Source organism: Bos grunniens, chromosome 2 (genome assembly GCF_055505025.1).
Source record: "Bos grunniens cultivar Pamir isolate PY7600 chromosome 2, Bosgru_T2T1.0, whole genome shotgun sequence".
NCBI classification, from domain to species: domain Eukaryota; kingdom Metazoa; phylum Chordata; class Mammalia; order Artiodactyla; family Bovidae; genus Bos; species Bos grunniens.
This window is the reverse complement of record NC_141166.1, coordinates 80,146,403-80,171,836: the sequence shown is the minus strand read 5'-3', so window position 1 is coordinate 80,171,836 and position 25,434 is coordinate 80,146,403. Positions and strand designations below refer to the sequence as shown.

The 25,434-nt window shown below is 35.5% G+C and overlaps 1 protein-coding gene across 1 annotated transcript in view; it reads left to right on the top strand.

Annotated features, from left to right (window-relative positions):
* LRP1B (LDL receptor related protein 1B) overlaps nt 1–25,434 on the top strand; it is a 2,178,569-nt gene that overhangs the window by 2,049,929 nt on the left and 103,206 nt on the right. The window contains exons 80-83 of the mRNA XM_086368415.1: nt 5,575–5,691; nt 9,960–10,133; nt 12,013–12,138; nt 21,633–21,797. Of these exons, the coding sequence (XP_086224541.1) occupies nt 5,575–5,691; nt 9,960–10,133; nt 12,013–12,138; nt 21,633–21,797 (582 nt within the window). The remainder of the gene's footprint in view (nt 1–5,574; nt 5,692–9,959; nt 10,134–12,012; nt 12,139–21,632; nt 21,798–25,434) is intronic.

Sequence of the window (25,434 nt, the reverse complement as noted above, 5' to 3'; positions counted from 1 at the left end):
ACCTTTGCAGGAGACATTCAAACACAGTTCTAGCTTAGTCTCTGTGGGGTCTCAGGGTCCTGGTACACAAGGTTTGAGCCCTCTGAGAGTCTCTGGTGGTTAACGGGTTTGATTCTAATTGTGATTTCTCTCCTCCTACCATCTTGTTGGAGTTTCTCCTTTGCCCTTGGACTTGGGGTATCTTTTTTGGTGGGATCTAACATTCTCCAACTGATGGTTTTTCAGCAGTGAATTGTAGTTTTGGAGTTCTTGCAGGAGAAGATAAGTACATGTCCTTCTGCTCCGCCGTCTTACACCACTCTCCTCAAGACTAACTATGTGTTGAATGAGTGAAGATATGAATGCATACCATTTTTAATACTCTAACCTATGTTATGGTATTAAGTTCTCTTTTCACAAATGTTTTAGGCCCAATATTAAATGCAAGAAGCATAATCTATATTCTGATTCAGTCAACTGTGTGGTGGGTGAGTAGGACGTACCATGAGAGTAGGAACATGATCTGTTTCAATCTTTGTTACATACTAGGACCTGACAGTGTGTGGTGCAAGGGAGGTACCTTACAAATATGTATTAATTAATTTCTTTTAAAAATGAATGCTTTTCATTTTTCCCTCCAAGAGAAGGGCATGTAAAATTACATGAGTTTGGTTTAATACCATATTATTTGATATACAAAAGCTTATTTATGTTACTTCTAGATCCTCTCAGATTGTGGCAGTTTCTGACTAAACAGAAAAATAAAGAAGTACATACTGGTCTGGTACAGTCATAATTATTTGATCCACTCAGCAAATTCTTTGTCCTTGGCCAACAAAAGATCTCTAATTAAATGAGATAGATTAAAAATTTAAGGACTATTGTTCAATTCCTTGACACATTATCTTGCTAACACTCATAAATAACTGTGTGTATGTGTGTGTGTGTGTGTATGTGTATGTATATATATATATATATATATATATCAGTTCAGTTCAGTTGCTCAGTCATGTCTGACTCTTTGCAACCCCATGAATCACAGCATGCCAGGCCATCCTGTCTATCACCAACTCCCAGAGTTCACTCAAACTCATGTCCATCGAGTCAGTGATGCCATCCAGCCATCTCATCCTCTGTCGTCCCCTTCTCCTCCTGCCTCCAACCCCCCCAACCCCCAGCATCAGACTCTTTTCCAATGAGTCAAATCTTCACATGAGGTGGCCAAAGTGTTAGAGTTTCAGCTTCAACATCAGTCCTTCCAAAGAACACCTAGGACTGATCTCCTTTAGAATGGACTGGTTGGACCTCCTTGAAGTCCATGGGACTCTCAAGAGTCTTCTACAACACCACAGTTCAAAAACATCAAGTCTTCGGAGCTCAGCTTTCTTCACAGTCCAATTCTCACATCCATACATGACCACTGGAAAAACTATAGCCTTGACTAGATGGACCTTTGTTGGCAAAGTAATGTCTCTGCTTTTTAATATGCTATCTAAGTTTGTCATAACTTTCCTTCCAAGGAGTAAGCATCTTTTATTTCATGGCTGCAATCACCATCTACACTGATTTTGGAGCCCCATGAAACAAAGTCTAGCACTGTTTCCACTGTTTCCCCATCTATTTCCCATGAAGTGATGGGACTAGATGCCATGATCTTCGTTTTTTGAATGTTGAGCTTTAAACCAACTTTTTCATTCTCCTCTTTCACTTTCATCAAGAGGCTTTTGAGTTCCTCTTCACTTTCTGCCATAAGAGTGGTGTCATCTGCATATCTGAGGTTATTGATATTTCTCCCAGCAATCTTGATTCCAGCTTGTGTTTCTTCCAGCCCAGCATTTCTCATGATGTACTCTGCATATAAGTTAAATAAACAGGGTGACAATATACAGCCTTGATGTACTCCTTTTCCTATTTGGAACCAGTCTGTTGTTCCATGTCCAGTTCTAACTGTTGCTTCCTGACCTGCATACAGGTTTCTCAAGAGGCAGATCAGGTGGTCTGGTATTCCCATCTCTTTCAGAATTTTCCACAGTTTATTGTGATCCACACAGTCAAAGGCTTTGGCATAGTCAATAAAGCAGAAATGGATGTTTTTCTGGAACTCTCTTGCTTTTTCGATGATCCAGCAGATGTTGGCAGTTTGATCTCTGGTTCATTTGCCTTTTCTAAAACCAGCTTGAACATCTAGAAGTTCATGTATTGCTGAAGCCTGGCTTGGAGAATTTTGAACATCACTTTACTAGCATGTGAGATGAGTGCAATTGTGCGGTAGTTTGACCATTCTTTGGCATTGCCTTTCTTTAGGATTGGAATGATATGTATGTGGGAGAAACCGAGTGGCTCAGTGGTGAAGAATCTGCCTACCAAGTAGGAGATGCAGGTTCAATCCCTGGGTTGGGAAGATCTTATGGAGAAGGGATCTTCAGCACACTCCAATATTCTTGCCTGGGAAATCCCATAGACAAAGGAGCCTTGTGAGCTATAATCCCGGTGTCACAAAGAGTCTGACAGGACCTAGTACCTGAGCACAAAAACTCACACAGAAGCACATATATGTGTAAAAATAACTTTAACATAGACTAATATCCAAAATGTTTTATAGGTAACCTCTCTCAGAAATTACTTAAAATTTTTTTTTAAATAAATTAGACATAGTGGTAAATATCTTTAGCTTCTTTTTGGACCCCTTTTATCACCTCTTAAATCAAGAATAGGGTATTGCACACTTGCTTGTTATTACTACCTTACAAATCTCAACTTTGCTATAACATGAAAGCTACAAAATCTCTTTCTCCCTTTCTGAAAACATAATTTATTTCTCTTCTCCAGGTCTTCTCTCTTAAATATCACATTGGTATTATGGCCAGTTCTCATAGGATTTTGTTTCTGCCATTTTCCATCTTCTTTTTAGACCACAGTGGAAATAAGGGAACTAGTAGAAGGATCTCGGAAAAATTAAAAGTTAGATTAAAAAATCCCTAAAATGTAAACTTAGTCTTAATATCATGGAAGATGTTAAAAAAAAATGATTAGAGCCATTATCATGTGCTCCTAAAACTTATCAGGACTTTTTTTTTTATAAGACTTTCAAATTGTCTTTCTATTATGCTCAATTAGAACAAGTAGACATTTTATTTTAAATTTTATGTACTTTCACTGACTTGGTTCCAAATATTCACCATTCCCAGTTCAGATAAGAATGACTTTCCTGGAAATTTATTTTTTTCCCCACTTTATTTTTGCTTCTTTATTAAAGACAAAAAAGATGTAATATTTTAAAGATATAGAAATGGACTTGTTCTTTCATATAAACTTGACTTACCTCTGTAACAAAAAGTTAGTTTACTTCTTCTTTAACTTTTTAATTTAAAAGACTGTCTCTTTTATTAAATGCTTAGGGAGAAATCAAAGTCATTGATTTGTGGATTTCAGTTCAGTTCAGTTCAGTCATTCAGTCTTGTCTGACTCTTTGCGACCCCATGAATCGCAGCACATCAGGCCTTCCTGTCCATCACCAACTCCTGGAGTTCACCCAAACTCATGTCCATCGAGTCAGTGATGCCATCCAGCCATCTCATCCTCTGTTGTCCCTTTCTCCTCCTGCCCCCAATCCCTCCCAGCATCAGAGTCTTTTCCAACGAGTCAACTCTTCGCATGAGGTGGCCAAAGTACTAGAGTTTCAGATTTAGCATCATTCTTTCTGAAGAGATCCCAGGGCTGATCTCCTTCAGAATGGACTGGTTGGATCTCCTTGATTTAGGGGAATATAAATCCCACTCATCTAAAAGCTTGTGGTAAAATTTTTGCTTAGATGTAATTTCATCCAAAATAGTACAGTATGGGACTATAGCTGTATGTGTCTTAAGCCTAGACTAATACTGCAATGTATGACACATTTGAAAAAATTTTACTGCTGTTGAATCTGAAAAAACAATATTGGTAATTAAATTAGATTAATACCTATTGTTTTCTTCATTTCTATGATTAGCAAATTTAATATTTAAATGTAAAGATCAATTTGGTTGAGAACAACTTTTTTTTTTTAATCTACCACTTTATTGTATAACACTGGTGGAAGGAAAAGAAAAGCATTTTAAATCTTTTGTAGACAATGATTTTGAAGTAGAATGGTGGCAGCAAGAAGTTGGATCATTTTATGTTTCACGTTACTCATAATTACACATGAAAAAGCTAAGACCTAATATCCACCATAAGTCCAAATAGCAGATTAATCATTGAGCAGAAACTAGTAAAACATGGGCCACTTGTTTTAATTGGTAAGTCATTTCTTAGAGGTTTATTGGACATAGAACATTTTTATATTACACCTGAGAAATATTTTTATTTAGTTTAATTATATTTGGGATAGACACATACATTACTTAAAAATTATTTCCAAATGATTTTCACCATGATATGTTTTCATTTTGATTGTTAAATTATGATCCATCTACAAGAAAGAACAATTAGTGTAAACTCAAAAATACTTTTCACTCAGTTGCCTTGCCTTTAAGATGGCATTCAATTTCCTCAATTTTTTTTTTTCATTGAATGATCTCATTCAGAAAGCTTTTTAGCATGCAGATGTCAAAGGTAATTTGACTGCCTTGTAGTTTCAAAGTGTGTCGTACGTCATATCTATAGTCTAGCTACGTTGTAAAAATTGAATATCTACAGCAACAAAGATTTATTATAGAATTCATATGTTATGGGTCTTACTTTTCTAAACTGAAGGAAGTTTACCTAAGGAATTCTAAGCATTGATGATATTTGTGCGACAAGACACTGACTAGATCCCAATTATATTATGAAATAAAAAATTGAATAAATAGAAAAACATTATTTTTTACTGCATGTCATTTTAGTCCAGTGGTATTCATTAACAGATACTGATAAAAAGAGATACATGACAGTCTCAGAGCAAATTAATGATTAGAGTAAAAAATTAGAGTGAAAAATGTAAGTACAACGAGAAACTTAATTAAGGAATTTACTATTCATTATTCTCTATTGTAAACATCAATCTTTAGTCAATTTAAACTTCAGCATGCACACAGGTGTCTCATAACACTATAGACCAACTCAAGGTGGTGAAAATATCTTATGATTAAGCTCATGAACCCTTTATTTTCTGCAAAATGCACCTTCATGAAAAGATTCAAAATATAGCTAATTACCTGGAATTATTTGAAACAATGGTTGGATAAATGGTTTAAATGATGAATTAATTCTGTGTGTACTATAAAGATTAAAAAAAAAAGTCACAAGAAAGTCTTCTAGAAAACAACCATAATTAAGAAACCAGTAAGAGTAGAAGGGAGGGGTATTTAGGATGGCTTTTCCTACATGAAGTAAAAATATTTCCTGCTACACTGTATTACATAAATTCTGTGTGATTTATTAACACATATTTCAGATAGAGATTAAGTTATTTCATTTTTTTCTGATTTTTGCACTATCATGATATAGACTAGGTGATTTCTAAGCTGTTTAAAACAAATTTTCAATTATAACAATACATTAAAGAGAAGAAACATAATTTTAAATAATCTCAAATGTATTGCTGTCATTTGTCTGTGCGTGTTGATTTTACAGGTCTGGCTGTGGATCATTTCAGTGAACGGATATACTGGGCTGATCTTGAACTCTCTGTTATTGGCAGTGTTCTGTACGATGGTTCTGATTCTGTAGTCTCTGTGACCAGCAAACAAGGTTTGTGAAGTGCTTTAGTTTCTGCCTTTAATTACCACTGAGCATATTAAATAATGAAACATAGATACAATTATGAAAGCCTTACATTCTATATTTCCTCAATTTATGTCTCTTTTCAACTTACTGTGTAGTTTTGTGTGTGTGTTTGCATGGGTACTCAGTCATGTCCAACTCTTTATGACCCCACAGACTGTAGCCTACCAGGCTTCTTTGTCCATGGGATTCCCAGGCAATAATATTAAAGTGGGTTGCCATTTCTTTCTTCTGGGGATCTTCCCCATTCAGGAATCAAGCTCATGTCTCCTGCATCTCCTGCATTGGCAGGTAGATTCTTTACCACCTGGGAATCTCATTTCAACTTGTAGCTCTTAATATTCATCGCAATTTTCATTCCTACTACTAAGAATAACAAAGAGGCCACACCAGAAGAACTTCTTGACTCCAGGACAAATGTGATGCATTGCTACTGGATTCAGAAAATATTCATTCTGTTTGTTGCTTCTGTGGATGTTCTTTTCTGAGCAGAAGACTTCGAGTAGTCAAGATTAGTGCCTGGGAACACTAATTTTTATTTCAAATTACAGTGATAAGTAGGAAATGAGTTACTTTATAGTAAAACATCATAGTAACATTTATTAGTATAGGTAATTGATAGGGACACTCTCATCCATGTGAAAAGCAATGTGTAAAAATTGAGAGTGTACTTCTTCTATAAATGACTGAAGAATCTACTGGTGCTCTTCTTTCATAGCACCCTTTTTATCTCCATCTCTATGTCTATCTTCTGTTTTTCACTCTCATTTTTTACTCCCTTCTGTGACTCACACTTTCCTTGCCAGGGAATCTCAGTTCTTTCTGCTTAATTTATTTCCCTTCATTTTCTCTTTCTCTTTCTTACCAAAACCCCTTAGCTATTTACCACAATTTGTTCACAACTTATACTTGAAGTTTTATATTTGCATACTAATTTATAAGTAAGTAAATAAGTTTTACTTACTGCTTTGCTTCCAGTTTTTTTTTTCTTTCTTTCTTAAGCAAAAGCAGAGAAGCTGCCAGAAGAATAATTGCATTGAATTTTCACTGTGCCCTTACTAGAAGAGTGTGTTTTTTGTTTAATAACACTAAATGGAAAAAAAAAATTCAACATTCATATAATTGATTACAAAAATTAACCCATTTTAGCTCAAATGTATATTTTACTATTTCAAGAAACAATAAAGAAAAATACATATTAAAAGGCATTTTATATTTTACAACATTTAGATTATAAGTAAAATATAAATGTTGCTATTTCACTTTTTATAAATTTCAGTACCAAAATTATATATTTTTATTAAAAAATCTCTAAAAATAGCCATTTTGTAAAATGTGAGAAATTATTATTACTGTTATTCTCAGCCAGACTAATTGTATGTATGATTGACATTCACCAATTTGTTTTCTTTGTACTATTTCTAAAATAGACAATAGAATGTCAGATTTAGGGGTATTATTTTACTATTCAAAACCAATTTATGATTGATAAAATTAATGTTCAGACAATTAGTTTGACCATTAATTTTATACAGTGGTGGTGACAAATAGATTCAAGGGATTAGATCTGCTAGACAGAATGCCTGAAAACTCTGGACAGAGGTTCATAACACCATACAAGAGGCAGTAACCAAAACCATCCCCAAGAAAAAGAAATGCAAGAAGGCAAAGTGGTTGTCTGAGGAGGCCTTACAAATAGCTGAGAAAAGCAAAGAAGTAAAAGGCAAAGGAGAAGAGGAAAGATATACCCAACTGAATGCAGGGTTCCAGAGAAGAGCAAGGAGAGACGAGACAGTCTTCTTAAGTAAACAATCCAAAGAAATGGAGGAAAACTACAGAATGGGAAATACTAGGGATCTCTTCAAGAAAATTGGAGATACCAAGGGACCATTTTATGCAAAGACTGGCACAATAAAACACAGAAATGGTAGGAACTTAATGAAGCAAAAGAGATTAAGAAGAGATGGCAAGAATACACAAGAACTTTACAGAAAGCTTCTTGATGACCTGGATACCCATGATGGTGTGTGTGGTCGCTCAACAAGAGCCAGACAGCCTAGAGTGTGAAGTCAAGTGGGCTTTGGGAAGCATCTTTACTAACAAAGCTAGTGGAATTCCAGCTAGATGATGGAATTCCAGCTGAGCTACTTCAAATCCTAAAAGATGATACTGTTAAATTGCTGCACTTTAAAATCAGCAATTGGAAAACTCATCAGTGGCCACAGAATTGGAAAAGATCAGTTTTCAATCCAATCCCAAAGAAAGGCAAAGCCAAAGAATGTTCAAACTAGCATACAATTGCACTCATTTCATATGCTAGCAAGGTAATCTTCAAAATCCTTCATGCCAAACTTCAACAGTGTGTGAACCATGAAATTCCAGATGTTCAAGCTGGATTTAGAACAGGCAGTGGAACCAGAGATCAAATTGCCAACATCCACTGGATCATAGAAAAAGCAAGCTGCTGCTGCTGCTAAGTCGCGTCAGTCATGTCCGACTCTGTGCGACCCCCATAGATGGCAGTCCACCAGGCTCCGCCGTCCCTGGGATTCTCCAGGCAAGAACACTGGAGTGGGTTGCCATTTCCTTCTCCAATGCATGGAAGTGAAAAGTGAAAGTGAAGTTGCTCAGTCGTGTCCGACTCTTCACACCCCATGGACTGCAGCCCACCAGGCTCCTCCATCCATGGGATTTTCCAGGCAAGAGTACTGGAGTGGAGTGCCATTGCCTTCTCCAGAAAAAGCAAGAGAGTTCCTTAAAAACATCCACTTCTGCTTCATAGACTATGCTAAAGTTTTTGATTGTGTGGATCAAAACAAACTATGGAAAATTCTTCAAGAAATGGGAATACCTGATCACCTTGCCTGTTTACTGAGAAACCTGTATGCAGGCCAAAAAGCAACAGTTAGAACCAGACATGAAACAATGGACTGGTTCCAAAGGGGGAAAGGAGTAGGTCAAGGCTGTATATTGTCACCCTGCTTATTTAACTTTTATTCAGAGTACATCATGTGAAATGCCAGCTGAATGAATCACAAACTGAAATAAAGATTGCCAGAAGAAATATAATTGACCTCAGATATGTAGATAACACTACGTTAATAACAGAAAGAAAAAAGGAACTAAAGAGCTTCTTGATAGAGATTAAAGAGGAGGGTTGAAAAGCTGGCTTAAAACTCAAAATTTAAAATATTATGATCATGGCATCCAGTCCTATCACTTCATGGCAAATGGAGAGAAAGTGGGGAAGGTGACAGACTGTATTTTCCTGGGCTCCAAAATCACTGCAGACAGTGACTGCAGCCATGAAATTTAGACTTCCTCCTTGGAAGAAAATCTATGACAAACCTAGACAGCATATTAAAAAGCAGTGGCATCACTTGGTCTATAAAGGTCCAGATAGTCAAAGCTATGATTTTTCCATTATCATGTATGAATGTGAGTGTTGGACCAGAAAAAAGGCTGAGTGCTGAAGAATTGATACTTTTGAATTGTGGTGCTGAAAAAGACTCTTCAGAGTCCCTTGGTCAGTAAGGAGATCAAGCCAGTTAATCCTTAAAGAAATCAATCCTGAATATTCATTAGAAGGACTGATGCTGAAGCTGAAGCTCCAATACTTTGGCCACCTGATGCAGAGAGCTGATTCACTGGAAAAGACCCTGATGCTGGGAAAGTTTGAGGGCAGGAGGAGAAGCAGGGGGACAGAGGATGAGATGGTTGGATGACATCACTTACTGAATAGACACAAGTTTGAGCAAACTCCAGGAGATAGTGAAGGACAGGGAAGTCTAGTGTACTGCAGTCCACGGGGTCACAAAGAGTAGGACACAACTGAGCAACTGAAACACGAGAAAATGAGACTTTTGTGAACTGTTTTTGTGCAGTGGTTATCAATGTTATGTAAGCTTTATGTTTGTTTGCAAACTGTACAACAGAAAAAATTACTCTGTATTAATAAGCCCCCCAGGAAATGCTTTGTGATGGTAAAATTGATTAAAGTGATGATGGAAATGTTTGGTATGTTCTTAGTGATAAGTTTAATATCTCACATATTTTTACTGCTAATAAATCAGTCATCAATTTTATAGCTAATATTAAAAATATTCTAATTCTGAAAGTTTTTATGAACGGGAATAAGATTTTTGATATGATCTTGGATAAGTTTAGTTTTCTTAAGACTGACTGACTGACTTTACATTTGCAACTTTTATAACTCCACTTTTAAAAAATTCTAGGTTTGTTACATCCACATAGGATTGATGTCTTTGAAGATTATATATATGGAGCAGGTCCTAAAAATGGTGTATTTCGAGTACAAAAATTTGGCCATGGTTCAGTAGAGTACCTAGCTCTAAATGTTGACAAAACAAAAGGTGTTTTGATTTCTCATCGCTATAAACAACTAGATTGTAAGTATAATATTTTATACTATTTTCTATCTTGGCAAAGTTACTTTCTTATGATTCTCAAAATAAAGAATTTTTAAATTCAAAACTCTTTTCATGGCTTAACTCCAGTAAGTTAAGTCACTTTAATTTTGATTGCACCAGACTTTTCAAATTATCAAAGGCAAGATATAAATAATGCAAAAGTTTCTATTTCCGCTATAACAGATATGAAAATTTCAGGATTTGGTTGTGTTTTCTTGGAATTAGAATAAATTTGTTATAAAAATTTCTCTCATACTATGTTTTTCTTTCTAAATTCTTAATAAAACCTGATATGTCTATAGTTAAACCATGCAAGTAAGGAAATTTATCATTAGCCTTTTCACTCACTGATAACCAAGTAACAATTATAGATCTAACATTTCATCTTTAAAGGTATCTGAGGATATTGTTCCCAAGAATTATATTTTCTCTGATTATGATTTTTACTGCTACTTTCTCTCCTAAAAAGAGAGAAATATTTGACATTGGTATCTTGAAAGATATGTTTCAAGCACAGCCATAAAAATATTGAAGAGCAAAGAAATAAAATGTAGCTGAAATTCAAGTGATCTGAGTTTATGTATCAGTTCACCCTTCAAAATATTGTTTAAGATTTACTTCTATTAATAATTATCCCTTATGGTGAATAAAAAGGATTTAATTTCATTCAGTATGATCTGGAAAGGTAAGAATTGTAACAAATGAGTTCTGGAATCAGGTTAAAACAACATATACTTCTCTAAAACCTTCTTCTATTCACACTTTTGCTGCTCTTTACCAATGATCTGACACATACCGTTCCAAGGTTAATATGAGGACATCACCCTCTCAACCTCTAGTTCTGTCTGATTCGTATTCATGGTCAAATATTCCCACCTTCATAAAAAATCTATAAAGTCTGCCCTAAGTATAATAGGTACTTGAGTAGTGGTTCTTACACAATGAAAGTGACTTTCATAGTCACCATTTCACTTTCTTAATGTCATTTCTGTTTCATTCTAAGGACAGATTCTGTACAGAAAGCCACAAAGCAGCTGTTGCTATAGAGGATACTGATTGGATAGAAATTTAGACAAAAATAAATGTGGTACCCATTTATCCATGCAGACATCTGATGGAAAGGAAACCACATAGACATGTTTTCTAGAGAGAAAAAACCATGTTTTGTTTGTGTTCTAACAGACAACTACATATGGATTGTAAGCCTTTGTAAATATCAGAGGGAGTTGTTTATGTCTGTTAAAAAGGTCTTGAAACTATTTAAAATGAGAATTAGATCCCCAAGACTTCAGTTGGCTTGACTTTTACAATAGTCCTAAACTGTACTTCTGTGTCTCAGATCAACTCTTTTGCCAAAGGAAAAGTGACAAATTATGTGTTTGATTTTCCTCTCCCTCATGGAAAATGTAAATTAAGATACATTTTCTATTAATAATAGATGCTGGGTTGTTTTTATTTAGTCACTAAATCATGTCTGACTCTTTTGTGACCCCATGGAGGCATGCAACCCCCTAGGCTCCTCTGTCCATGGGATTTCCCAGGCAACAATGCTGGAGTGGGTTGCCGTTTCCTTCTCCAGGGGAGCTTCCCGACCCAGAGATCAAATCCGAGTGTCCTGCATTGGCAGGCGGATTCTTTATCACTGAGCCAGCAGGGAAACCCTTAGACCTTAGTTAGTAATTTCTTTTCATCTATAAAGGAGTACTGGAATATTGAAATAATATACTCCTGGTAAAAAAAAAAATTGATGTTATTTCTTTTCAACATTGCTAATTCATCATCTAACCTTGTTGAATTTTATGTTTTTGAAACCTATTGTATTTATAGTTATGTTCTTTTTTTGTTTTGTTTTGATCAGTACCCAATCCATGCTCGGATCTAGCATGTGAATTCCTCTGTTTACTGAATCCTTCTGGGGCCACTTGTGCATGCCCAGAAGGAAAATATTTGATTAATGGTACCTGCAATGATGACAGCTTGTTGGGTAGGTAAACTTCATTATTCTGTAAATAATGAATTACTGTGTAGAATAAATGTTCACAACTACTGAAACTGAGCAGAATTAGCTACTCAGTAATCACTGATATCATTTCCATGATATCACTGGTTCGTGAGTGCCTATATAAGCTATTATTTTCTCTGATAATGACTTCCTATTAGTTGATTGTACATTTATTACAAAGCTGCATGGAGCACCTACCATGCATGAAAGAGTAAATTAAGAGACCTTTTTATATAGCTCTTGTATCAGTTAAGATAATGATATTTCTGAGGGTACCATTCAGCTGTTAGTTTAAACCAAACTACCAAATCCATTTATCCATTTAGTAACTTTATACTTAACAACTTCTGTGTGCCAACACTTATTTAGAAGCTAAGATTTAGTTTCCTCTGTAAAGTCTGATTAATAATAAATACTACTACTCTTATTAATAATAAATATAATAAACATTTTGAGAACTTATGAGCAAATATAGCATTAATTTAGAAACCAAGAACTAAGTTAGAAGCAAACTGCAAATGTTTCAGTTTATGCTTTAGAAGGTACCGGTTGGAACAAACATTTAAAACCTGAAACATTATTTCAGATGCTGGAGTGTATTAAATAGCAAAACATAAAAAATCAAAAACAAAAATAGTGTGTTGAAAAGGGTGGGGGAAGAATTGTCTCTGGGATATCCAGACAGACTTTCAATAGTTTATTCATATTCAAGACATTAGCCATAATGGGAAAAAATGCTAAGAAAAAAGAAAATCAACACATTGATTTTATGTCACAGACAAAAGCACAGTGCTCCATAATCACTTGCAGGTCACAGCAAACGTTTTTCCGATGAGACACACACTTAGGATCTCTTCATAGCAGGGCTTCCTACCTGTTGCATTAATATTTCTCTGTTAGAATGAACTCTTTGTGTGAACACAGAATCTTTGTTCTCTGTCAGCATCTCTATGCCCATACCATTGTCTCCTTGTTCTCTGATGAGCGTTATATGCCATCTAAACACTTTTGCATTTCCTAAGGCACTCAGTGTCTAAAACTGTCATAGCTTTTTTATTTAGTATATATTTTAAAGTACTGAATATCCATAGCTGAAGATCTTCCAAAGATGAAATGATGAATGTCACAAGCACCAATAAATAGATCTTTATGGGAATGGTGATATAAGCTACAGAAGAGACAAAGTTCAAACTGTTAGGAAAAATTTGATGATTATCCAATTAGAGATAAGATTAGAATTTCCTATAGAATATGACCTTAGAATAAGATCTGCAAGGACAGATTAGATTTAGGTTAGGTAGGAATGAATGAAGAGGACATTGAAACAGAAGAAACTGTCTGAAAACTCACGAAACCATTGAATGTAAAGAAAATAACGAGTCATTTATTCCAGTTAGTATGTCTGATGTGCAAAGTCTGCTGTTGGATGGTAGGTTGGAACATGCTTAATGGAAAGCTAAATGTGAATCTTGATTGGTCTTTTGGAAGAGTATTTTAGTGCCAGTCATTGAAAAGGGGTGTTCTCCCTAGTACTAGGAGGAACCCTTCCTCCTTACCATTTCTCCCGGTCAGAGTTTGCATGATCTCAATTGTGATGACAGAATAATAGAATTATATGCACATGTTCAAACATTATCTGGTGCATTTTTCACTCACTACTCTGACACAGTCATGCAGGTGAACTGTGTATGGCCACGAGTTCTACTTCAGTTCAGTTCAGTTGCTCAGTTGTGTCTGACTCTTTGTGACCCCATGAACTGCTGCATGCCAGGCTTCCCTGTCCATCACCAACTCTCGAAGCTTGCTCAAACTCATGTCCATCCAGTTGGAAATGCCATCCAATCAACTCATCCTCTGTCATCCCCTTCTCCTCCTGCCCTCAATCTTTCCCAGCATCAGGGTCTTTTCAAATGAGTCAGCTCTTCACAACATGTGGCCAAAGTATTGCAGTTTCAGCTTCAACATCAGTCCTTCCAATGAACACCAAGGACTGATCTCATTTAGGAAGGACTGGTTGGATCTCCTTGCAGTCCAAGGGACTCTCAAGAGTCTTCTCCAACATTAGAGTTCAGAAGCATCAATTCTTTGGCAATTGGCTTTCTTTATAGTCCAATTCTCACATAATTGCAAGACTCCTGGAAAAGCCATAGCTTTGACTAGATGGACATTTGTTGGCAAAATAATGTTTCTGCTTTTTAATACACTGTCTAGGTTGGTCATAGCTTTTCTCCCAAAGAGCAAATGTCTTTTAATTTCATGGCTGCAGTCACGATCTGCAGTGATTTTGGGGCCCCCCAAAATAAAGTCTCTCACTGTTTCCATTGATTCCCCACCTATTTGTGAGTTCTACATAACATCTCGGAAACAGATTCTTCAAAATGTCAACAACTCCTTCCTTGTAGACGATGTACCACATTTTCACTAGTTCCAGACAACCATAAGCAGTGTTCTCAAAGAGCCTCCTGTGCACTGTCTACTTACACTGCTGTTGGGGTGGGAAAGACTCCTGGGAGAGAGATTTGTACTCTGCGTGGAAGCACACAACTTATGCTACTAGTGTGACGTTTACATTGATTTGGGTGTTAGAAGTTTTTTGTTTGTTTTTTTTTAAATTACCAAGTTGCAGACAGCTTTTGTTGTTTCTCTTTTATAAATAAATAAGACTATCTCTTCTATATAACCTCCCTTTTGCCCCTTTACTTAATCTGAATGTCCTTGTAGTTGTTTAGTCACTAAGTCATGTCTGACTCTTTTGTGACTCCATGGACTGTAGTCCCCCAGGCTCCTCTGTCCACAGAATTCTCCAAGAAGAATACGAGAGTGAGTTGCCATATCCTTCTTGAGTACATCTTCCCAACCCAGGGATCAAATCTGCATCTCCGACTTGGCAGGCAGAGTGAGCCTGCCTCACTCTGAGAGCCATTGAGCCATGTGGGAAACCAATAATACAAAAAATTAATTCAATAATCCAAAATCAACAAATACATAGGAAGACACTCAAAATTCTCCAAGCTAGGCTCCAACAATACGTGAACCATGAACTTCCAGATGTTCAAGCTGGTTTTAGAAAAGGTAGAGGAACCAGAGATCAAATTGCCAACATTTGCTGGATCATTGAAAAAGCAAGAGAGTTCCAGAAAAACATCTACTTCTGCTTCATTGATTTTGCCAAAGCCTTTGACTATGTGGATCACAAAAACTGTGGAAAATTCTGAAAGAGATGGGAATACCAGACCACCTGACCTGCCTCTTGAGAAATCTATAGGCAGGTCAGGAAGCAACAGTTAGAACTGGACATGGAACAACAGACTGGTTCCAAATAGGAAAAGGAGTACGTCAAGGCTGTATATTGTCACCCTGTTTATTTAACTTATATGCAGAGTACATCATGAGAAACCCTGGGCTGGAGGAAGCACAAGCTGGAATCAAAATTGCTGGGAGAAGTATCAATAACCTCAGATATGCAGATGAAAAATTGAAGTATGGAGAGGTTCAATTGACTGTCTAACAATACTTAATAATGGTAGTACTCTAAGGTGGACCTAGGCATTCCACAGTCTTCATCATCATAATGCACTCTAGTGCTTCCAATCCACCCAAAGTATCCATGTCCAGAGTAATTGGAAAATACTAGAAATAACCTGCAGAAAGTGCCCAGCACAATGCCTTGCAAAAAGCAGACATACAGCACTCTAATATAAACCTGTCATGAAGGTCCCAAAAAAAATTAAGTAATTTTTTTTTGGTAAAGAATCTGCCTGTAGTGCAGGAGACTCAGGTTCAATCCCTGGTTCAGAAAGATGCCCTGGAAAGGGCATGGTGATCCACTACAGCATTCTTGTCTAGATAATTCCATGGACACAGGAGCTTGGTGGGCTACAGTCTATGGGTTCACAAACCGGCAGACATGACTGAGTGACTAACACTTTCACTTTTCACTTCCCAAGTTTTAAATGAGGAAACATTTTATCTAAATACACACTTAACCAAAATCTTAAACTCTTTTAGAAATTTTAGTTTTATGTTTTCAACCCGACCTGAAAGGCATGATTACAGAAAACACCTCAACATTTATTTTGTAATTAAAAAAAAAGTCTTATATATTAAATAATGCAAGTGTTAAAATTATTCACATCGGCTTTTATATATATATAAGCTGTGGTAATGGATGACTTGGAACACTTTGGTTAAGTATATAAATAAATGGAGTTTAGAATTATTGATTACTATAGATAAAAGCCAATTAATTTTTCCTGACATTTGATATAGCTAACTTTTTCAGCTGTTTATAATTGCTTGCCTTTCTTTAGCTGCTATTGTTAAATGATGAGCACACTGAGTATTTTTAATCTTCATGTAGGAAATTTGAAATTCAAATGTTACCCATTCTTGGAGAAGTATTCAGTTACTCTTCCCTACAGTTGATTATAATTGCTGGAGCTTGGCTTCTGGGGGCAATTTAGATATTGACAAAAGCAGCTTCCATTTTCATTATAGAACTATTACAGTTAGGTTTTGAAAGACTGTAACTCCACTTTCATTTCAACAGGCAGTGTTATATGTTTAAATTTCTGGTGCCTAATGAGGCACATTATAGAAATGCACATATCCTACCATGTAGAGATTCTGAATATATATGTGTTTTGCATAGACCATCCATCAGTGAAACTGCACTCTCCCATAGTAATCCTAGGTGTGATCATAATACCTTTAATAGTTATCTTCACTATTCACATTCACAACTCCACTTAGGATGTTTCATGCTAAAAGAGTTAGAAATGTTTCGGTAAATTTTATTCTAAGTAAATGTTATTCCCACTCCAGATCTTTCTTGAGAGTTTGATGTCTATATTCAACCCTTGCTAGAGATTCCCACTTCATTTAAATAGGTATTTCCAATTTAATACATTCAGAGACAAAACACTTTAGGTCCTATTGCCCCTTAGTTTGAAACTAAAGGATTATCTTAGTTTTTCCTTTCCCTCTGATGTGATTTTTATCTTCTAGTTATTTTTAGAATGTGTCTACTTTTATCTATCCTACATTATTTTAAAGCCATCATCTTATCCAGCCTGGACAATTTAAACAGAATCCTAATAGTCCCCGTGCTTTCAGTTTAACCACATCATTACACTCATTCTTAGACATTCTAGACTTTTCAAAGACTTAACACTACTTTTGAGGAAAAGTCCAACATCCAAGAATCTCCTGTGACACACTGCTTATCTCTTCAAATTCACTTGTCTTTCAATTCCTTCCCTCACACTCTGTAATCCAGTCCAGTCTTAGTAACTTTCACTGAGTCCCTCCAATGCTCACCTTCTGGCTTTCATAGATTCCATTCCATGTGAGCTGGATTCTCAGTGCACCTCATCTGCACTCAGAACATAATGCTCACTAAGATTGTCACTTGGTAATTTACCAAATGAGTGCCTCAATTTCCTGTTGAAATTTAGCAATACACCTTGTAGACCCAGATTGCAGGTCTCCATCCTTGAACTATTCCAGTATGGTTAGAACTCAGACTCTCAATTGTGTGTATGTGTATGGTATTTACTTATGTACCTCAAAATTTACAAAGCTCTATAATTTTACTTTTACTTTCAAGTGTCTTATTTAATATTCACAACAAATCTATGAGTTAAATTGTACATGTGTCATTAAGGCTACCTTAAAGTAGAAATAACTAAGGCTTGGAGTGTTTAATTTATGCATAGTAAGGATCAGATCAGATCAGATCAGATCAGTCGCTCAGTCGTGTCCGACTCTTTGTGACCCCATGAATCCCAGAACGCCAGGCCTCCCTGTCCATCACCAACTCCCGGAGTTCACTCAGACTCATCTCCATCGAGTCAGTGATGCCATCCAGCCATCTCATCCTCTGTCATCCCCTTCTCCTCTTGCCCCCAATCCCTCCCAGCATCAGAGTCTTTTCCAATGAGTCAACTCTTTGCATCAGGTGGCCAAAGTACTGGAGTTTCAGCTTTAGCATTATTCCTTCCAAAAAAATCCCAGGGCTGATCTCCTTCAGAATGGACTGGTTGGATCTCCTTGCAGTCCAAGGGACTCTCAAGAGTCTTCTCCAACACCACAGTTCAAAAGCATCAATTCTTCGGCGCTCAGCCTTCTTCACAGTCCAACTCTCACATCCATACATGACCACAGGAAAAACCATAGCCTTGACTAGACCGACCTTTGTTGGCAAAGTAATGTCTCTGCTTTTGAATATGCTATCTAGGTTGGTCAGAACTTTCCTTCCAAGGAGTAAGCGTCTTTTAAATTCATGGCTGCAGTCACCATCTGCAGTGATTCTACAGCCCAGAAAAATAAAGTCTGACACTGTTTCCGCTGTTTCCCAATCTATTTCCCATGAAGTGGTGGGACCAGAAACCATGATCTTCGTTATCTGAATGTTGAGCTTTAAGCCAACTTTTTCACTCTCCACTTTCACTTTCATCAAGAGGCTTTTGAGTTCCTCTTCACTTTCTGCCATAAGGGTGGTGTCATCTGCATATCTAAGGCTATTGATATTTCTCCCGGCAATCTTGATTCCAGCTTGTGCTTCTTCCAGCCCAGCGTTTCTCATGATATACTCTGCATAGAAGTTAAATAAGCAAGGTGACAATATACAGCCTTGACGTACTCCTTTTCCTATTTGGAACCAGTCTGTTGTTCCATGTCCAGTTCTAACTGTTGCTTCCTGACCTGCATACAAATTTCTCAAAAGGCAGATCATGTGGTCTGGTATTCCCATCTCTTTCAGAATTTTCCAGTTTATTGTGATCCACACAGTCAAAGACTTTGGCATAGTCAATAAAGCAGAAATAGATGTTTTTCTGGAACTCTCTTGCTTTTTCCATGATCCAGCAGATGTTGGCAATTTGATCTCTGGTTCCTCTGCCTTTTCTAAAACCAGCTTGAACATCAGGAAGTTCACGGTTCACATATTGCTGAAGCCTGGCTTGGAGAATTTTAAGCATTACTTTACTAGCGTGTGAGATGAGTGCAATTGTGTGGTAGTTTGAGCATTCTTTGGCATTGCCTTTCTTTGGGATTGGAATGAAAACTGACCTTTTCCAGTCCTGTGGCCACTGCTGAGTTTTCCAAATTTGCTGGCATATTGAGTGCAGTTCTTTCACAGCATCATCTTTCAGGATTTGGAATAGCTCAACTGGAATTCTATCACCTCCACTAGCTTTGTTCGTAGTGATGCTTTCTAAGGCCCGCTTGACTTCACATTCCAGGATATCTGGCTCTAGGTCAGTGATCACACCATCGTGATTATCTGGGTCGTGAAGATCTTTTTTGTACAGTTCTTCTGTGTATTCTTGCCATCTCCTCTTAATATCTTCTGCTTCTGTTAGTTCCATACCATTTCTGTCCTTTATCGATCTCATCTTTGCATAAAATGTTCCTTTGGTATCTCTGATTTTCTTGAAGAGATCTCTAGTCTTTTGCATTCTGTTGTTTTCCTCTATTTCTTTGCATTGATCACTGAAGAAGGCTTTCTTATCTCTTCTTGCTATACTTTAGAACTCTGCATTCAGATGTTTATATCTTTCCTTTTCTCCTTTGCTTTTCGCTTCTCTTCTTTTCACAGCTATTTGTAAGGCCTCCCCAGACAGCCATTTTGCTTTTTTGCATTTCTCTTCCATGGGGGTGGTCTTGATCCCTGTCTCCTATACAATGTCACGAACCTCATTCCATAGTTCATCAGGCACTCTATCTATCAGATCTAGGCCCTTAAATCTATTTCTCACTTCCACTGTATAATCATAAGGGATTTGATTTAGGTCATACCTGAATGGTCTAGTGGTTTTCCCTACTTTCTTCAATTTAAGTCTGAATTTTGCAATAAGGAATTCATGGTCTGAGCCACAGTCAGCTCCTGGTCTTGTTTTTGCTGACTGTATAGAGCTTCTCCATCTTTGGCTACAAAGAATATAATCAATCTGATTTCGGTGTTGACCATCTGGTGATGTCCATGTATAGAGTCTTCTCTTGTGTTCTTGGAAGAGGGTGTTTGTTATGACCAATACATTTTCTTGGCAAAAGTCTATTAGTCTTTGCCCTGCTTCATTCCGTATTCCAAGGCTAAATTTGCCTGTTACTCCAGGTGTTTCTTGACTTCCTACTTTTGCATTCCAGTCCCCTATAATGAAAAGGAGCAGAACTAGGACCTAAAACCAAATCTTACTATATCAGTTGTCCCTTTGTTTATACCACGTATATATATAGTGCCTCATGAGAGAGTACTTCATATTACAAATGCAAAATTTAGTAATGCCAACCTGAAGCCTCCCTACTTGAAAAAGTATTGGAAGCTGTTTTGCAATGCCAAAAATATCAGAATTTGTTTGACACTGCTGATTGTCTCTATTTATGACAGTAGTTATGATACTTGAATTGTTGTCATTTAATGTCACTAAGGCTCTTTAAGGTGTTCTTGTGATTACTGCAGTCATATATTCAAGCTGCTGCTATGTCTAGGTCAGTGTATCTTGGGTAAAGAATATAAGCTGTTTTGACTTCATACAAAATAAGAATGACTTTAGAAAAAGATATTTTCTGGATAGACTGCTTCTTAAACTATTGTTAATTGTCTTTGTTCCATTGGGCATTGCGCCCTGGTCTACATAGAGCAGTATTTCTAATGGAGAAAGAGCCATGTCTATACATACAGAAAAAATCCAGAAAATGATTCCAAACCAATCTTTATCATAAATCAGATTCATCATATTTTTAAAACTAATTCTGTGACCTCAAGGAATGATCATCATTTCCTTTTCAAAGCCAAAATGTATTATGTAGGCAAATTATGCCTAATCAGTTTATATATGGAAATAGATGTTTCTGACACTTATCACCGCCTTCTATCAAATCTAAGTAACTTTTTGTTTTGTGTGTTTGTAAATATAAGTATGTACATCAAAGAGTATTTTTTCATTTAAATGTTTCCCTATACTATAAATTATATATATATATATATGTATGTGTTTATTTCTATATGAGCACTATACTATATATATTATATGTATGGCTATATATATATACTATAATATTTAGCTTACATATTTCAGTTTGGCTTAATATCAGACATTCCTTGAAAAATAAGCCATATTTCCCCATACTGTGAAAAAACACTTATTGGTTGGAAAATATTTTATTTTTAGAAAGTTTCAGTTAGTTTTATTGTTTAATATTTTAACAAATATAAAAAATGGTAAATAGTGCTTTAAGCCTGAGAAAGAATAAAAGTTAATTGAACATTTGTGTTCACCTTCAACAATAGTTGAAATCTGATTCTCTATTTTCAGATAGTATTTTGTTTCTTCTACTTTTATATTAGGTGTATTTAGTTTTGGAATTTTATGAAAAAAAAAGTCAAGTCTTAGTATTTAATTTTTATTTGAATTTTTCTTACTCTACCATCTACTGAATGGCATGCTAATTTGTACATTTCTTCTTATAACCAGATGATTCATGCAAATTGACTTGTGAAAATGGAGGAAGATGCATTTTAAATGAGAAGGGTGATTTGAGGTGTCACTGTTGGCCTAGTTATTCAGGAGAAAGATGTGAAATCAACCACTGTAGCAACTACTGTCAAAATGGAGGAACTTGTATGCCATCAGTTCTGGGTAAATAATTGAATGGTTTTGTATGTGCAAATAATGTGCAATTTTCCTTACATGTGAAAAATATATAGAAAATACTTAATGTTGAATTATAATGAATATCATTCCCAGTGTCTTAATAACAAATATAAAAATTAAATCTAATAATTAATTCAAAATAATCAGTGGCAATTGTTCTAAATTGAGTATATCAAAGTTCAAGTCACAAAAATTAATAATAATAATGAACACTATCTTGTGTTAAATGCTTATCATTGACAGGGCTCAGGGCTTATAGATATTCTGACTCTGGCTTAAAATGATGAGGCAAAATCAGTTTTACAAGCCTTATCTTTTTGACTACAAAATATATATATTTATAATCCAAGTTTGCCTAATGTTAAAACTCATGTCATTAAAAATTAGATTTATTTGAAATATATACATACTATATCAGTATATCTTATAGTATCAAAAATTCCATCTAAAATCAAAACTACTCTGTTGATATTATAATCTAGCATATTCAAAACATGTTGCTTTGGAAATATCAGGTTACTACATATTTGGATATAAAAGAGATTCTTATTAATTTATGCTATAGCTGTGCTTGGAAAAAGTGTTTCCTACAGCTCATAAGTGAACGTTAACATATATTTCTCTACTGACTTGTATTACATTTAAAATATGTTCCTACTGGGAAAAGAATCAACCCTAATGCATAATAAAAATATACTTTTCAAATCCCAATATTAGTGCAAAGGAGATTGTGCAACAATTAGAATGCAATCTATGCACATTCAGTTCTTCTACAATAAGTGCAGATTTAGATAGTCAGATGGAAAATCAATTCATATGTTCTTCACACCCACTACATGGTTAATTTTCATCATATTTGAATTTCTCTCTGCTTCTATTGCTTGTTATTCTTTGTGGTATTTAGAATAATGATAACTGAAAGAGCCACATGAAGAAGTATTTTCAATGGCATTCAGGAGCAGCAAGCCATTTTCTGACTTACATTCTCAGAGTAAAAACATTTCTATTTCTTTAATAGTTTTATGCTTATAAATATTTTTGATATGATTAATTGATAATTAAGATAATTTTAACTACTTATTAGAATTCTAAACAAGAATTCATCAGGTTGATTAAATCAAAAAAGGCATTAGGAGTCTTACTACATATATTCATTCTGCCTGAGGGGGAGCCAGTCCACAAAGTATATTCTATTGCCATTGGAAAAGCTGTGTACTGAGACCTTCAATGAATATGCAAATGAAAATCTATTGAATATGAGGTAAGAGGGTGTGACCTGTAATTATATTTTACAACACACATACTGCTTGGCTTTAGGGAAGATGCTTTTTTATGCAAATGAGGTGTTTAGAGTTATTTAGCTCTTAATTTTCTCATTAAGATAATCTTTGGGTTGCGACCAGATGAGTTTCTTATATTTATCTTTGGAAGTATTTAAGCCAACGAAAGGGTTTGACACTCCAAACTATGGCTACCTATTCAACCTGAGATGGATCCAAAGAGAAAAGTCTCTGAAACGTTGAACTTGCTATCCTGACTTGAGCTATATAAGGGCTTCCCTGAATCTACCTGCAATGGAGGAGGTCTGAATTAGATCCCTGGGTTAGGAAGATCCCCTGGAGAAAGGAAGGGCAACCCACTCCAGTATTCTTGCCTGGAGAATTCCATGGACAGAGGAGCCTGGTGGGCTACAGTCCACAAGGTCACAAAGAGTCGGATACAACTGAGTGGCTAATACTGTACTGTTCTGTGAGCTATATATAAATACAGCACAACTTATAATGTTTCATTCAAATCATTTGTCCAGACCTTGCTGCATTCTTAAATCCACAATATATCAAGTTTATCTATTCATTTATCTGGAACCCATACATTATTAAGTTTAATATTCAGTGTATTAGATCTTGACTTATCTAGAAAGTACATTCAGAAAAAATATATGTTTCTAATTAATAATGCAAATGAGTTCTCATATGAATTCAACTTGATATATAGCTATGTAGTTATTGTCTTATAGCAACAAATAATAATAATATGATAGTTAATTAAGTCTTTTACAATGCATTTATCACTTTTAAAAATGTGGTTTTGTAAAACATTGTTTGGTATTATGGACTGTAGAACCTCATTATCTCCACACAAGTGTTAATTTGTAAAACAAATCCCAGTGGGCAGTTCATGGATTTATTCATTGTTGGTTTACTTACAGTTAAGCCTTTGGCAAATTCCTATGTGGACACTATATATCTAGGGTTTGGGGCAGCCTTAATTAAAATTTATAAGTTTATGACAGTTGTATATAACTATAATAATTGAACAAAGGAAATGTCACCAGTTAATTAAAGGCACACATCTGAGAGGCATAATTAAAATTCTGCATGTAGAAATGAGTTTTTCCTCATTCCTTAAGGTTTTTGTAATGAAGAAAACTAAAACTAAAAATATATGAGTTGTATCCATATAGGAAGGTACTACAAAATGAAATAGATTGACATTGACTATATGAACAAAGGTCCATGTAGTTCATTTCTGTGACCTGCTCATAGGAAGATACATTTAAGATAAAGTTTGCCTTGGCAGAGCAATGGAAAATAGAGTAAAGCATTGACTTATTCAGTCATTTTTTTATGGAAAATAGAGAATAATTTATGAAATTATATTTTCAACACTGCTACAGGAGGGTATTTATATTATGTGCACAATTAATCTTCATGTTTATGAATATTAATTCTCTAAGATATGTTCACACTATGTGATATTTTCTTACTGTTACAGGTCTGTTATTTAGATTTTGAATGTTTATATCAAAATGAATCAAGGTTTTCTACACAGTCAATTTAGATGAATAGAGCAAGAAATTTTGTAAATTTAGGGCAATATTCTCAAATACTCCCACTCATAAAAGTTTAGAATTATGCCTAAAGGGAGGCAATTCTAATTTGGAAAATGTGAAAATGTATAAAATTGGCTAGATGAAGAGGTAATTGTACAATTTTCTATGGTAAGAAATACATTGGTATTGAGCTATTTAAATGAATTCAACAAGAAGAATGCAGAGGCTCTCTTTGTGGTGCTCTCTGTCACCACATCTATATACTTTAGGAATGAAAATTTTATTCCCAAGAATGAAGCTGGAGGAAGGAAGTCTCCACTGAGGAAAGAAAAATTAAATGAAAGTCTTACTGCAATAGGAAGGGCCCTTACAGTAGACAAGTAGATGGAGATAAATTTCTATCCCATTCATTCAAGATCTTTCTGTCCAGGTCAGTGCCCCAAATTTGATGGTAACGTATATGACTGTCATCAATTATGATCAAGTTTGATGGCCCTAAAAGTATTTGCTCAAAGGCAAATTAAGCTAGGAACTTGTGAACACCCTTCAAACATGGTGAAACTGATAATGAAACTATATACCGATATATCTCAAGTCACCTATGTACCTGGGATGTGAAGTACACAATCACTTGATTAATATCTTGATAAAGGTTGAACATACATATAAACCGTCCTTTGTTTTTCTTTCACTTTTTATTTAAACAAGGGCTGTTTTTAATTTAAATTAAGTTTGATGTTCTAACTCCCTTAACATATTAAATAGATACTGATTATATTTAGAAAGTTC